At 52.5% G+C, this 16,221-nt stretch overlaps 1 protein-coding gene across 1 annotated transcript in view; it reads left to right on the forward strand.

Annotated features, from left to right (window-relative positions):
• GNA12 (G protein subunit alpha 12) overlaps nt 1–16,221 on the forward strand; it is a 75,832-nt gene that overhangs the window by 39,919 nt on the left and 19,692 nt on the right. The window contains exon 2 of the mRNA XM_069569604.1: nt 216–431. Within this exon, the coding sequence (XP_069425705.1) occupies nt 216–431 (216 nt within the window). The remainder of the gene's footprint in view (nt 1–215; nt 432–16,221) is intronic.

A 16,221-nucleotide genomic window follows, 5' to 3' on the forward strand; every position in this document is an offset into this window, starting at 1 on the left:
CGCTGGCTGCCGGCTTGGCGGCTCCTGAGCCTCCTGCTTCTACGACCGTCCATGCCCACGCCGCTTTCTCCACTGCGACTCAGCCTTCGCAGTGCCGTGAAACCCTCTGTCTTCTTTCTGTTCTTTCCCAGTGCTCAGGGGTTCCGGTCGATCCACGAGACAAGCTCGGCATCGCCTGGCAGTATTCTGAACGTCGTCTTTCTGTTCTTTCCCAGGGCTCGAGGGTTCTGGTCGATGCACGAGACAAGCTCGGCATCCCCTGGCAGCACTCTGAAAATGAGAAGCACGGGATGTTCCTCATGGCTTTCGAGAACAAGGCAGGGCTGCCTGTGGACCCCGCCACCTTCCAGCTGTACGTGCCCGCCCTGAGCGCGCTCTGGGGGGACTCCGGCATCAGGGAGGCGTTCAGCCGCAGGAGCGAGTTCCAGCTGGTGAGTGAGCCCTTGTCTGGACACCACGGGCTTAGACCTCATGGGATTCCCCTTTACAAACTCTGAAAGCCCAGGCGAACCGTAAATTGCTCTAAATCCTGATATTGAAGATCAGAAATACCCAATGCTGATTAAGCCGCGTAAATGGTTCGAGAAGGAATGATATTAATTCATTCAGGCTAGATAAATGTTTGCGTTCAAGGAATATGAAGGATTCTTAAAATACTAAGTGTTGGCGTAACTCAAGGAGCTCAAACTTTCTAAGTATCGTTCTTCGTAGGAAATCAATGCATCCTTAGGAGAATGTCCCAGCTGAGACGCATGAGTCCTGCCCAGCAGACCATGAATGGCCTCAGATCTGTCCCTGGGAAGCGCACATGAGCTCTTCCAAGCTGTTCCCCTAGGTTCTTCCCTTTCATTTTAAAGCCAGAAAGTTTCAGAAAGCCTAGTCATCCTCGTCACTTAGCTTCATCTAGGATATGAGTCTGTAAACAGAAAGTTTGGGGTGTTTAGCCTGTCTGCATTCCCTTTTTCTCCTAAGTATCCTTCAGTGTTAACTGTCTGCAGAGATGTGTCTGAGGTCTCTCCTGTAACTGGAATGCACGCGCCCGGCTGCTGTGAATGCCCCCTCTCTGGGTTGTCCAGAAGGCTCACTGCCCTCCACACCCCTCTGCCCCCTGAGAACCGGGATCCTGAGTTTCACAGCACCGGTCCTTTGCCTGTCTCTGTGGTGTTGCCATGATAGGCATTTATCTTTTAAAAGCAGAGTGTTGAGTCTTCCCTGTTTGCACACTCCACACGAGCGGCTTATTGCTATATGGAGCTTGCTGGCCCTGCCGTGCTGTGACGTGTCTTTAGGCGGCGCGCGTGGCTGTGGGTCTCGCTCGTCCACGGCTGTCTGCTCTTCCGCCGTGTGGGTGTACTGGACATGCCTGTTCCCTCATGGGTGTACTTTGGGGTCGTTTTCCGTGTTCTGCTGTTAGAAACGAATGCCCCTCGACCTCTCCCGCGCGTCCCCAGGTACCCATGTCCAGGGGTCTCCAGGACATACACCGCGGAGGGGAACTGGCCGGTTGTAGGGCCTCTGCACCTGCAGACAGACAGACAGAATGTGTCCAGTCGTCTTCCGGAGCAGCTGCAGCAGCTGCGCCTGTGTCAGCAGCAGAAGCCCCCGTGGCGCTCCCGTAGGTGCCGTCCGACTCCAGAGGTGCGCGAGAACCCCGTCGTAGCTGAGGGACACACTGTATCCCCCTCGTCTCCCTGGGGCTTGACTGAGGTCTCCCTGAATTACTGGCCGTGTGTTTCCTCTTCTGGGAAACGCCTGTTTACGTCTCTTGCTGATTCTTACTAGTGGGTTCTGTGCACTTGCCTCCTGCATGTGAGCTGTTCCTTTCAGTTCAGCTTCCGCGTACTTTTCATCTGATCCCTCCACCCTCTCGTCTTACCCAGTCGTCTTGGCACAGCCAGGAGATTGATAGTGGCACACTGCTCTGAATTAAACTGGAGACCTCATTCAGATTCGGCTGCTTTTCCTCGAATGTCCTCCTCACGAGCCAGGGTCAGGCTCAGGAGCCCACCCTGCACTTGGCCCTGGCGTCTCCTGGGTCTCCATCAGGGACAGCCCCTCGGTCTCTCCTGGGTCTTCATGACCTGGACACTTGGAAGGAGCTCTGCTCGGTCGCTTTGCAGAGCGGCCGTCTTTGGGTCTGTCTGGTGTTTTCTCATCACTAGGATGAGCAAGAAAACGGCTAAGTGACGCTGCGTCCCCTGAGCGTCCTCTCTGAGGTGTGAGCTCGCGGTGTGTCTGCTTCCTGGTGGCGGGGGCCTGGGTTACTCGCTTAACGTGCTGTTTGCCACACGTCTCCACTGTGAGGTCACTGCTGTCCTCTGTTATTAATAAATATTGGGCGGGGGGGGGGCTTTGCGACTCTGCAGACATCCTGTTTCCCTTCAAGCTTTCACCCACGGATTTTAATATCCATCAGTGGATCTGAGGGATGACATTTTTAGAACTTTGATTTTCACATTCATTCTCAAGTTTAAAGATTAAAGTGAAACAGTCAAATGAGCTAGGAGATATAGTCACTGCAGAAAAGAATTGTTAATTTTCTAAAGGGCCTGACTGTCAGGCATGGCTACAGCTGGAGAATACACAGACTCTCACGTGTGAAGTTGGGGTTTAGGTCCCCCCACCATGCGTGTGTGCCGAGGCGTGTCCAGCTCTCTGCAGCCCCGTGGGCTGCCGCCCGCCAGGCCAGGCTCCCCTGTCCATGGGCTTCTCCAGGCAAGAGGACTGGAGAGAGTGGCCACCTCCTTCTCCAGGGCGTCTTCCCGACCCAGAGGTCGAGCCTGCGTCTGTTGCATCTCCTGCATCGGCACGTGTTCTTGACCACTGTGCGCCCTGGCGAGCCCCGAGGCTTCCCCCACCACATAAGCCCACACACTGAAACGGTCTGGGAAAGAGTAGTCTCTTCAGAGTGTGAATGGAAACTGCCGTTGTCAGTTGAGAGTTGACCCCAGAAGGAAGCGTGCGCTGCAGAGCTGAGCGCTGCAAGCCGCGTTTAGCAAGTGCTGTGTCTGGGCTGTGAGTGTGCTGGGGCGGCTTGTCAGACCCTTGCGCGTCCTCCTCGCTGGGCACTGCGGTGGGTGCTCTTTCACTGAGCCTTGCCTGTGAGCCGGGCACTCTGCGGAGGTCAAGTTCGGCTTCCTCCCAAAGCTGGTAAGACAGATATCCAAGCACATAATCGGCATAGAATATGCTGAGAAGTGTGATTGAGGAGTATCCAGCTACGCTGTGCGTAGAGGGAGAAGGTAAGCGATTCCACGTGACAGGAGGGGGCAGGGAGATGTTGGGGGCAGACTGTCTCAGGATGAGGTGGGGATGAACTGGGCCCTGTTAGGCGTGGAGCGGGTGTCTCTGCAAGAGTGTGGCCTGCGCGGGTGGGCGGAGGGGGCCAGAGAGGCGCCGCCCCGCTCGGCAGGCTCCGTGTGCAGGTCCCGCCTCCGGCTGCCGTACCCAGTAAAGGAACTTGGTTGGCTCAGGACAAAGTCTGGGGAGTGGAGGATGAGTGGGAGCTCTGTGTGTGGCTGGCATGCTTCTCGGCGCTGCCCCCTCCTCGGTGCTGGGTCAGTTCTGGCCTGGCTTCCCCGGCACAAGGCTGCAGCAGTGCCCACCACCTCCCGGAGCCAGGGATGCCGTGCAGGGAGATACCCCGTGGGGCGCCCGAGGCCTGATGAGCGTCCAGCCCTCGCGCTCCCCTGTGCGACGGGGGCGGCGAGCGGGACTCCCAAGATCACAGCCCTTGAGCTGCGTTTGGCGACTTGCCACTCCAATGGGCTCGGTGCACCTGTTCTTAGCAGACTGGGCGGCTGCGGGGCACTTTGGTGCCTCTGCCGGAGTCCTCACCGAAATCCGCTTGACCGACTGACCCCGACGCTTACTCGTTGCGATGTTTGGGGTCCAGCATGGAGACCATGGGCCCTTCTCTCTGATGCTTCTTGCTTCACACTCTTGGATGTTTAAAAATACAAGACAACAGAGTTGATGCGTTCTGAATCATTTTTTTCCTCCTCCCAGTTCCTGTTTCACAGTGGCAGGGCATGGTACTTCCTTGAATATGTCTTCATCTCTTCGGCTTTGGAGGATGGAACTGGAGATTCAGTTCAGAGGAGGGAAGTCTCTGTCTTGATTTCTGAAAGTCAAGCGATTCTGCTAATTACAGAGACTATTTTTTCTTTTCTGTCATGTTTAGAAAAATTGAGTCTTTGTAACGTCATCAGAGAGTGCTGGATTGCTAGAAAAGGCTCACTCTGGGGCTGACAGCACAGTAGAGGTGTGCACCTCCGTTGTGTGTGTGGATGCTGCTGCCTTAGAAGCGGGCGGGTATGAGGTTCTAAGAGGAAACTTACTCTGTGGCTGAGAGAGTGGCATGCTGAGCATAAGCAGAGTCGGGTCGCCCGTCTCACTCCTGACACAAAGTCCACGTGTGGTCTGCCCAGGCTTTGTGACATCTGGGCTTCGGTTACCCCGGGGTCACCGCATCCGCCCACACGGTCCCCGTGGTCCTCACCCACCCCTCACCCTATGCATATACTCTGTAAGGGCCAGAGAAACACAATTTGAAGTTCTCAGGCTTGGAACGCTTCTTCAGTGAGGCTCTGGGATAAAGTAGTGCCCAGAATTCTCCTTTGCATTCCTGAAACAGACATCAGCTTGTGCTGTGTGGTAGTTATATCTTTTTCGGAAAAGAAAGAACAAACCAGTCCCTTTGCAGGAGGCCTTGACCCCGCAGGCTACTGTTACTTGGACAGTTGCCTGTGCTTTTGCTCAGGTCAGTGCTCAGTCATGCCCGACTCTCTCCGACCCCGTGGACTGCACCTCGCCAGGCCTCCCTGTCCATTACCAGCTCCCGGAGCTTGCTCAAACTCAGGTCCGTCGAGGCGGTGATGCCATCCAACCATCTCATCCTGTCGTCCCCTTCTCCTCCCACCTTCAATCTTTCCCGGCATCAGGGTCTTTTCCAATGAGTCGGTTCTTCGCATCAGGTGGCCCAAGTATTGGAGTTTCGGCTTCAGCATCAGTCTTTCCAATGAATATTCAGGACTGATGTCCTTTAGAATGGACTGGTTGGATCTCCTTGCAGTCCAAGGGACTCTCAAGAGTCTTCTCCAACACCGCAGCTCAAAGGCGGCAATTCTTCGGCACTCAGCTTTCTTTATGCTCCAACCCTCACATCCATACATGACTAATGGGAAAACCACAGCTTTGACTAGATGGACCTTTGTTGGCAAAGTAACGTTTCTGCTTTTTAATATGCTCTCTAGGTTGGTCATAGCTTTTCTTCCAAGGATCCAAGTGTCTTTTAATTTCATGGCTGCAGTCACCATCTGCAGTGATTTTGGAGCCCAGAAAAATAAAGTCTGACACTGTTTCCGTTGTTTCCCCGTCTATTTCCCATAAAGTGATGGGACCGGATGCCATGATCTTAGTTTGCTGAATGTTGAGTTTTAAGCCAGCTTTTTCACTCTCTTCTTTCACTTTCATCAAGAGGCTCCTCAGTTCCTCTTTGCTTTTTGCCATAAGAGTGGTGTCATCTGCATATCTGAGGTTGATATTTTTCCCAGCAATCTTGATTCTAGCTTGTGCTTCATCCAGCCTAGCATTTTGCATGATGTACTCTGCATATAGGCTAAATAAGCAGAGTAACAATATACAGCCTTGATGGACTCCTTTCCCTATTTGGAACCAGTCTGTTGTTCCATGTCTGGTTCTAACTGTTGCTTCTTGACTTGCATACAGAAGCAGTTCTGCGTCTTGTTCTGCGTCTGGTATTCCCATCTCCTTAAGAATTTTCTACAGTTTGTTGTGATCCACACAGTCAAAGGCTTTGGTGTAGTCAATGAAGCAGAAGTAGATGCTTTTCTGTAACTCTCTTGCTTTTTCTTTGATCCAGCGAATCACTACTCTACACATGGACATCACCAGATGGTCAATACCGAAATCAGATTGATTGTATTCTTTGCAGTCAAAGATGGAGAAGCTGTATACAGTCAGCAAAAATAAGACCGGGAGCTGACTGTGGCTCAGATTGTGAACTCCTTATTGCCAACTTCAGACTTAAACTGAAGAAAGTAGGGGAAAGCACTAGACCATTCAGGTATGACCTAAATCAAATCTTTTATGATTATACGGTGGAAGTGGCAAATAAATTCAAGAGATTAAATCTGATAGAGTGCCTGAAGAACTATGGATGGAGGTTCGTGACATTGTACAGGAGGCAGGGCTCAAGATCATCCTCAAGAAAAAGAAGTACAGAAAGGTAAATGGTTGTCTTTGTGAGGAGGCCTGACAAATAGCTGAGAAGAGAGGAGAATGTAAAGGCAGAGGAGAGAAGGAACATACACCCCTCTGAATGCAGAGTTCCCAAGAATAACAAGAGGAGGTAAGAAAACCTTCCTCAGTGGTGAGTGCAAATAAATAGAGGAAAGCAATAGAATGGGAAAGGCTACAGATCTCTTCAAGAAAATCAGAGAGATCAAGGGAGCATTTCGTGCAAAGATGGGCACAGTGAAGGACAGAAATGGTCTGGACCTAACAGAAGCAGAAGATATTAAGAAGAGGTGGCAAGAATACACAGAAGAACTGTACAAAAAAGATCTTAGTGACCCAGATAACCATGCTGGTGTGGTCACTCACCTAGAGCCAGACATCCTGGAGTCTGAAGTCAAGTGGGCCTTCGGAAGCATCACTATGAACAAAGCTGGTGGAGGTGCTGGAATCCCAGCTGAGCTGTTTGAAATCCTGGAAGACGACGCTGTGAAAGGGCCACACTCATTGTACTTTTGCTGGTGTGATTTTAACTGGGTTTCAGAATTGTTTCCCTGAGCTTTCTTAGGAAGCAGGCTTTTGAGGCACTAGAGGATGAGAGTAAATGGAAGATGAGGTGATTTGATTTGTAGCCATGATAACTTTCTGTGACTTTGAGGCCACATGAAACAAAGTGACGTATGGTGAACGGGCAGTTTGGGGCGTTTTCTGCGCCCAGCTCCTTGTCCTTCTAGGAGAGAAATCCACTCTCGGGGTCCGGCGGTCACTTTCAGCCGCTGGAGGAACAGTGTCATGGCTGCTGGTCGATTGGGGATGAGTCCTGGGAACTGGAGGTCTAGGGGTTAGACTTAGCCTTCCAGTGGGGGGCGGGGTGGTACAGGTTTGATCCTGGTCTGGGAGCGGAGATCCCACATGCCCTGGGCCAAGAAAACAAAACGGAGAACAGAAGAATGTTGTGATCAATTCAATAAAAACAGAAAAGAAAGAAGTCCTGAAGTCACAGCTTGTTTGAATGGCAAGCAATGCCCGCAGGCCGCTCAGGGCTGTTTCCCGGCTCCTCTGAAGGGGTGGAGTCCAGGGGTCTCTCTGCCAGATTCAGCTGTCCCCCGGGCCCACCTTTGCCGCTTCCTCTTTTCTCCGCTGTCCAGATACCCTACCCACTTGATTTTTTTTTTTAATGCTATAGTCGAAGGTTTAAATCAAAGGAAGACAAGAGAACCCCCAGAAAGTGCCGTGGGGGGCCATGCCTTTTTCCTGGAGTTGCCCATGGTACCGTCCAGAATGTTTCAGAGAATCTTTCCCACTTTGGAACGGTGGTAGGCCCCTAGTGTTTGTGGCAGGCTGAAGACTCCTGGGCGTCCATACTCTCCCCGGAAGCCAGAGCAGCAGGGACACACCCTTTGTCTGTCACCCGAAGGAAGGGCTGGCAGGGCTGTGTCTGTCCAGACCCTTGCCCTGTCCTGCCGCGTGGCTCCTGTCCTCAGACGTGGCCGCCAGGCAGGAGCGGGAGGAGGTGGGAGGGGAGCCCACCCTCTCCCTCAGAGACTTGCAGGCCCATCCCGCTCCTCTCAGAGGCCACCCCTTGGGGAGGCGGCCGAGGGTGGTTCTCAGCTGGCGGAGCCCCTGGGGACCTTCTGCCTCTGGGACGCTGGCGGTGGGGGGCTGGCGCTAGTGTGGACCCCGGGAAGGCCGAGTTGGGGGTGCTGTCCTCACGGTGTTACACGTGGGCCGCACCTCGTGACTGTGCCTCCAGTCTTGTGCATCTGTTCGTTTCATGGAATTCATCCGTTCCGCACAGTTTTGTGGGGCAGCACCTCATGTCAGGGACTCGCAAGCCCTGCGAAAGCACACCGAACAAACAGGAAGATCAGACCGTGCGGAGCTGACTTTCTGACGAGGGGAGACAGACAGTAAATACGCCAGCAACAGGCGAGTGTGCATGTGTGTGCTCGCACGCACGAGCATAAAGGGGGGAACTGGGTGGGGAATGTGAAGGCGCCTCACAGGAGAAGCAGGGGTCAGGGGTCACGGGGCGTTTCCACTGGGGCTCTCTGTCCTCCCCACCTTTCGTTTTCCCGTCTGTCGTGCTGGCCGAGCTGAGCGTGGCTGCAGTCAGGCTGCAAGTCCTGCTCATCCTGGTTGAATGTCGCCATGGGAACAAGGTCTGAGACTGGCCCTCTGAATGACCGGACAGTCCACTCCGGCCTCCCTCCTTCCCACAAGCCGTCAGCGTTGAGAACCTGGACGGTCAGCACGACCCACAAGAGGACGCAGCGTGCACTGCGTGGCCAGGGGCCCACAGCCGTGTTGTCTAAGCCTCTGTGCTTCGGCTCCTGGTCCGAGCTGATGGAGCGCCCCAAGGGGCATGCGAGCACCCTCTGAAGGAGACGGGAAAGCAGGGTCTGGGGTGAGGGGAGTGTTCCAGCCGGAAGAGGAGCAAGTGCAAAGGCCCAGGGGTGGGAGCCAACGTGTGTCCCAGGGTGCACAGATGGGGTGGGGGCGGGTCTGCAGAGCAGCGGGGCTCATGGAAGCCTTGCGAGGGGCCGCTGGAAGGACTTGGGGCAGAGGAGTGGGACGGCTTGATCCCATTTTAGCCGGGTCCCTGTGGCAGCTGTGTGGATGATAGACAGGGAGGCCCGACAGAGGCTTTTGCGCAATCCCGGTGACGGGCGTGGGGGGTGACGAGTGGTGTCGGGTCTGAGGGCCTCAGACCTGGAGAGGAGCATGCAGGTCGCCTAGTCTCACTGTCCACCCGGCTTACCAGGGTCCCCTGCACCTCAGGCCTGACGGTCGACGGGGAGCCTCACAAGCCTGGTGCTGCATTTTCTCTTTCGTGTTCAGCACTCCGGTGGAGAGCGCGTCTCTTGCTGTGAGCGGCTCCCAGGCTGCCCTGCGGGTCTGGACCGGCCCTCCAAGCACACAGGCTGTGCTGCCCCACTTGTCAGGACATGTCAGGCGCCTTCTTGAGGCCCGAGCCCTCCGCCAGGACACAGGTGTTGGACCGAGTGACCCAGTCTTTCTGCGAAGACCAGTTCCCCTTCACCTCCTCGGGCCTTACCTTGAGGAATGCCAGGCCTGATGGAGTTGAGCAGGGCAGAGCTACGGCAGCTCGGGGTCCCCGCGCCCTCCCCGGGTGGGTCCGCCCCGTCCTGTGCCGGGCGGTGGGGGGCCGGGGGAGGACAGGCTGAGTTCTCAGGCCCCGGCTGCTGGTTGGTTAGGGTCTCGCTGGTGGTTTCGCGTCGGGCCAGCTGCGCCTCCTGCGCGCTGTGAGAGGGTGTTCTTCCACGCCCGCGTGCGCGTGTTTGTTCTTCAATTCTGACCAGCCTGATAAGCGAGATTTCCCGTGATTGCTAGTTCTTTTCATGTGCTCACTCACTCAGTCGTGTCCAACCTGGTCGCGACCCCGTGGACTGTAGCCCGCCAGGCTTCTCCATCCATGGGATTTCCCAGGCGCGCATGCTGGAGTGGGCTGCCATTCCCTTCTCCAGGGGACCTTCCCCACCCAGGGGTCCAGCCCAGGTCTCCTACGCTGCGGGCAGACTCTGCCGTCTGAGCCCCAGGGAGGCCACGTGCGTGTTAGCCGCGTGTGTCTGTTCGCTGGCGAGTCGCTGCCCGCCCTTCACGGCTGCTTTCCCGTTGGACGCAGGCTCCTCGTGGTTTGTGCCAGTCTCCCACTAGACGCTCATGTTTTTCTAACACTGTTTTTTTTTAAGTGATTACAGATCCACAGGCCGTGACAAAGCCAGTGCACACAGGCCCCCACCCTTCACCCGGTTTCCCCAGCGGTCCAGTCACATCTCCCGTGACTGCAGTCTGGTGCCTGTACAGCGAGTGTGTGTGGCCTTGTCACGCTCTGCCACACAAAGGGCTGGCGTAACCACCACCGCGATCTAGACGCGTCTCCACGGAGAGGAGCTTCCTGCTGCCCCCAGAGTCGCCTTCCTTCCCCACCGTCCCTCCTCCCTGGCAGCCAGCTGTTTGCTCTCGGTCCCTAAACGGTTATTATCTGGGGAGCACCGTGCAGATGGAATGGCACAGACTGTGACCTTTCGAGGCTGGCGCTTCTCACTCCTCCTAATGCTGCTGAGATATACGCAGGTTGCTCTGGGTCAGTAGACACCTTTTCATTTCTGAGTCACATTCCATGGTGTGGAGGTACCATAGCTTTTCAGTCTAATTGCACTTAGATATACGGGCTTCCCAGGCAGCACGGGTGGTAGAACCTGCCTTCTAGTGCAGGAGACATAAGAGATCCAGGTTCAATCCCTGGGTCGGGAAGCGCCCCTAGAGGAGGGCATGGCAGCCCACTCCAGTGTTCTTGCCTGGAGACTCCCATGGACAGAGGAGCCTGGTGGGCTGCAGTCCATGGGGTCACACAGAGTTGGGCATGACTGAAGTGACTCAGCACACGCATGTATGCATAGACATGAAGAAATGCATCGATGCATCATCTTCTCTCTCACACTGTCAGAAATGTCAGAAGTTAGTGAATAGGGGTGTGTGTGTGTGTGTGTGTGTGTGTGTGTGTGTGTGTGTCCTCTGACAGCTCAGTTGTTAAAGAATCCTTCTGCCATGCAGGAGTCCCTGGTTCGATTTCTGGGTCAGAAAGATCCACCAGAGAAGGAATAGGCTGCCCGCTCCAGTATTCTGGCTGGAGAATCCCGTGGACTCTGTGGTCCACGAGGTCGCAAAGAGGTGGACACGACTGAGCGACTTTCACTTTCACTTGCGTGTGTTTTCCCACCTTTCAAACTAAGTAAACTTTGATAGTATGATCCATGTGGGGGATTCTCAGCCTTCCTAAACCTCCTATTAGAGTGAGAGGGACTTGAGAGATCTGTCACCAAACCCTGCTCGACATTGCGACAATTCGAGGCCTGGGGGTTGAAGAGATTTGCCTGAAGCTGCTGAATGGCCCAGCTGAGGTTAGGACGCATCGGTGGTGTGTTCGGGTCCTGGTCCCAGCTCCACGGAGGGTGGCACTCTTATTGTCCCTCTGGGGTGGCTCAGGCCTGAGGGCGCAGAAGCGGGAAGCGGGGTATTTGCTATTCTTGGATCTCGTGCTGATGAGAAACTTCGTGTTCCTGCTTATGATGCTGGCCTTTCCCCTCCGTCTCATTCATCACAGTGAGTATTATATACTTGCAGACCTCAGAAAACCTATTTTAATATAGATCTTTGTGGAAAATGTTGCTGCAAGCCTTATTTCTGGTGGGTCTGTAAGCCAGGGACCGGCCCAGGATGGAAATGCGATCCACAGTAGACGTTAAAATGCAAGATGTTGCACGATACCAAGGCCAGAAACCCCAGAGGAAAAGAATAATGGTTTCGACTAAGTAAACATTTTCAACTTTCGTATGGGAAAAGTCAGCATAAAGTAAGGCAAAAGGCAAATGACAAATTAGAAGAAAAACAACCCTCAACATAAAACAAAGGTGTTTTTATATGCCAAGTGCGTCAGACAGCTTCAGCCTGTGTGAGCAAGCTCTCGTATGTTGACAGGGGACCGAGCAAAGGAAGACAGCATTACCAGCCTTGTCCTAACCACGGAAATGCACACAGAAGCAGTAACGAGGGGCGGTGATTGATAATGTCCTGGGTTGACTGGGGTCTCAGGAAATAGGTCCTGTCACTCACACACACGGGACAGGAGCATAAAGTGATCCAGCTTCTTGGTGTGTGTTGAAACGTAAAGTGCTGAATCCTCCGGCAGTGGTTCAGCTCCCAAGGAATCCATCCTAAAGCAGTAATTGCAAGATTTCCGGCTTCTAATTACAGTGGACTAGTTATCTAGAGAATTCTGCTGAAAATAATTTAAAATCCTAGATAAAATGTTAAAAATAACTTTATGAAAGCATATAAGCGCTGACAAGACCGTGAAGAATGACCAGGCCAAACCCTAAGACAGTTGAACCTTGAGAGATAAGCCGCCCCGAGCAGTGGTTTCTCCCTGAGAGAGCTAGTGATCTAAACAGCAAGCCCAAGCGGTGACGTTCTGCAGACTTCTCAAGGTCTCACCACGAGGGAGAAACATAAGATTGCCAAAGCTGAGGAATCTATAGGAGACCCTTCTGCCATAAGCCGGGACCTCAGAGGGTGAGGCCAGAGTAAGCCCAGAAAAGGAAGGAGAGAGAAGAGAGCTGGGCTTGGCTGCCAAGCCAGAGCAGGAAAGAGGCAAAATGACCCCTGGTTCACCCGGAACCCCAGTGCTCTGAATTCAGGTTAAAGGGCCTCCAGACAGGTCGTGAGCCCAAGGAGCAAGTGGAAACTCTCTCTGGGAAAGACGGCCTAATCCTAAGCCTTGCAGATTCCCCACAAATGACGTTTTTAAGGACAGCAGGCATCACGGAACAGCCAACAGCCCGCAATTCCTGGAACCAGAAGAGAGGACAGACAGCAGAGCAGGCCCACCAGCTTCAGGCCTCAAGCTCACCACGCACAGATTGTAACCCAGCTGCCCTTCACGCCCCCGTCAAGTTCTGTGTATAAAGAACTACTCTTTCTACATATATAACCTGATATGTGCAGAAAGAAATAAAATATTTCCAGGAAAAACTGGAAACTTACTAAAAAATGGGCTGCTGCTGCTGCTGCTAAGTCGCTTCAGTCGTGTCCGACTCTGTGTGACCCCACAGACGGCAGCCCACCAGGCTCCCCCATCCCTGGGATTCTCCAGGCAAGAACACTGGAGGGGGTTGCCATTTCTTTCTCCAATGCATGAAAGTGAAAAGTGAAAGTGAAGTCGCTCAGTCGTGTCCAACTCTTGGCAACCCCATGGACTGCAGCCCACCAGGCTCCTCCATCCATGGGATTTTCCAGGCAAGAGTACTGGAGTGGGGTGCCATTGCCTTCTCCGAAAAAGTGTTATAACCTATTTTAAAAGAGCAAACTAGAACTTGTAGAATTGAAAAATACAAAAACCAAAAATAAAAACTTGGTAGTTTGTACCCCTTAAAAGAGTATTATTAGTGTAGAATAAATATGGGAAGAAAGTTTAGGGTTAGAGGATCTTTTCCAGAGAGGATTTCCGTTTGCTGCTTGGGCCTAGAAACAGATCAGAATGTAGAAGAGAGAGGCAAGAACAGGGAAAATACGAAAGAGGTTGCGAGGTACGGAGGATGGAGTGAGAAGGTCCAATGTTCCATTTAAGCAGGACGTACAGAAAGAAGACTGGGGCAGAGACGGCATTGGAACAGGTTACGGCTGACAAAGTGCCTCAGATCAAAAGGTCAAGAATCCCAGTGAATCCCAAGCAAGATTAATAGTAAAGCCCATAAGGAGATAAATCATAACAGAACTGCAGAAAACCAAAGGCAGAAAAATCTTAAAAGTAACTATAGAAAAAGTTGAGATGAGCTTTCAACGAGTGACATTTTGACAGCTTTCATCCTCAAAGTTACAGCAGAAGCCAGAAATAGTAAATGATGCTCTGAGGTGGTGCCTATGAGAAAACACAACTCCTAAGCCAGAATTCTGTAAAATTGAGGATGGGACAGGGACACTTTCAGATGAAGTTTGTCATCAGCAAATCCACCCTAAAGGAATTGTAAAGACTACAAGCAAGAACTGTGGTGTTGGAGAAGACTCTTGAGAGTCCCTTGGACTGCACGGAGATCAAACCAGTCCATCCTAAAGGAAATCAGTCCTAAATATTCACTGGAAGGACTGATGCTGAAGCTGAAACTCTGGTGCTTTGGCCACCCTGATGCGAAGAACTGACACATTGGAAAAGACCCTGATGCTGGGAAAGATTGAAGGCGGGAGGAGAAGGGGACGACAGAGGATGAGATGCTTGGATGGCATCACCAAAGCAATGGACGTGAGTTTGAGCAAGCTCCAGGAGTTGGTGATGGACAGGGAAGCTTGGTGTGCCGCAGTCCATGGGGTCACAAAGAGTCGGACACGACTGAGCGACTGAACTGAACAAGCAAGAGGAAAGGGATCCCAGATGGAGGGTTGGAAACCTGAGAAAGAACGGAGACTAACCTGTCTGGTTTTTCCTTTTTTTGGTCATATTTTTGGCATCAAATCCAAGAACTCGCTGCCAAATCCAAGATCCGGAGGGTTTGCCCCCGTGTCTGCTTCCTGTGTTTAGGCTGCTGGACACACTGCGGGGACGCTGCATTCCGGGCGAGTGTCTGCCTGTGGAGTGAGGCGCAAGGCCAGCCTCCCGCTGCACATGGACACGCCTCGCTCCAGCCCTGGTTTCTGAACATCTGTTCTTTCCCCACCGAGTGGCCTTGGCACCCTTGACGAACGTCAGTTGGTCATGCGTGTCTGGGTTCATTTCTGGTTTCTTGGTTCTGTTCCGTTGGCCTGTGTATCTGTCCTTATGCCAGTAACACACTGTTTTGATTGCTGTAGCTTTGCAGCGAGTTTTGAAACCGGAAGCATGAGTCCCCAGCCTTGCTGCGTTTTCCTCACTGTGGTTTTGCTTGCATTCTCCTGAGGATGGATGATGTCAAACAGTTTTGGAAGAAGAGTAAAAAGGGAGGGAGTTGGTCTTCCTGGAGATCAGCAAGCTACTGCCTGCAGGCCAGCTTTCTTTTGTCTTATTTTAATTTGAACCCCTAGTTTAAATTTTGTTTGTGGGGTTTATTTTTGCATTTAAAGAAGAATATGTGATAAAGATGACTATATGAAGTCCCTATAACCTAAGACATTTACCCCCTGGATCTTTGCAGGAAAAGTCTGTTAGCCCCTTCTCTAATAATACGGGCTTCCCTGGGGGCTCAGATGGTGAAGAATCCACCTGCAGTGTGGGAGACCAGGATTTGATCCCTGGGTCAGAAATATTCCCCTGAAGAAGGGAACGGCAACCCACTCCAGTATTCTTGCCTGGAGAATTCCATGAACAGAGGAGCCTGGCGGGCTACAGTCCATGAGGTCACAAAGAGTGGAGCACAACTGAGCAACTAATCCTTTGACTTTCACTAACAAAACAGATACTGAGCTTTATTTTTTAAAACAATTTAATAACCACTACAGTGGAGGTACTGGTACAGAATAAGATACTGTGAATTCTTGCAACTGTCAAACACCTCAGTCTCTGAAATCTGGTGAGCCTGTGATACCATTTCCTCTTCTCAGAAAGGCCCTTTCAAACCTTGGGCCCATTTTTCTATTGAATTGTCAAATCCAATAAGATCAGTGAATTGGTGGAACTACACAGAAAACAATGAAGGTGGGCCTTGTGTACACACCCAGCTAACTGGATTAGAGACCTGCAAGGGAAAAGCAACACTGTGTCTCTTTCAGGAGGTAAGAAAGTGAAAGTGAAGTTGCTCAGTCCTGTCTGACTCTCTGCGACCCCATGGACTGTAGCCTACCAGACTCCTCCATGGGATTTTCCAGGCAAGAAGACTGGAGTGGGTTGCCATTTCTTTCTCCAGGCTTTTAGGAGGGAATATGGAAAAATCTTCACGACCTTGGGGTGGGGAAGACCTGAAGTCATTAACAGTGACAGAGGAAAGGATCAGGACTTTGACTGCCATCAAGGGGAGAGCTCTGTTCATCCAGAGAACATCTTCACCACCTCCAACCTGCAGGAAAAAAAAATCATGTCCAGAATACTTAAAGGACCTCTACATGCCTGTAAGAAACAGGCAATTCAATAGAAAAATGGGCCCACAGCTTGAAAAGGCATTTCTGAGAAGAGGAAATGACGTTATGAGCTCACCAGATTTCGGAAACTGAGACATTTGACAGTTAGTTCCAAGAATCGGCAAGAACGCAGAGTGGCTGGAGCTCTGCTTCAGCCTGTGCTGGGCGCGGGGGCGGTTGTAGATGGGGGCCCCCGATGTAGAAGATAGGCTGAGAAAAAGCAAGGGAATTCCTCCACAGTGCGCGTGAGTCAGGGTCTCAGCGGTTGTCGTCACCGAGTAGCGTTCCGGTGTGCGGGTAGGCATTTCCTTGATCTGCCCGCCAGCTGTGTGGTGGGCATTTGAGTCGTCTCCTCTCTTC

Source organism: Ovis canadensis, chromosome 24 (genome assembly GCF_042477335.2).
Source record: "Ovis canadensis isolate MfBH-ARS-UI-01 breed Bighorn chromosome 24, ARS-UI_OviCan_v2, whole genome shotgun sequence".
Taxonomy (NCBI): domain Eukaryota; kingdom Metazoa; phylum Chordata; class Mammalia; order Artiodactyla; family Bovidae; genus Ovis; species Ovis canadensis.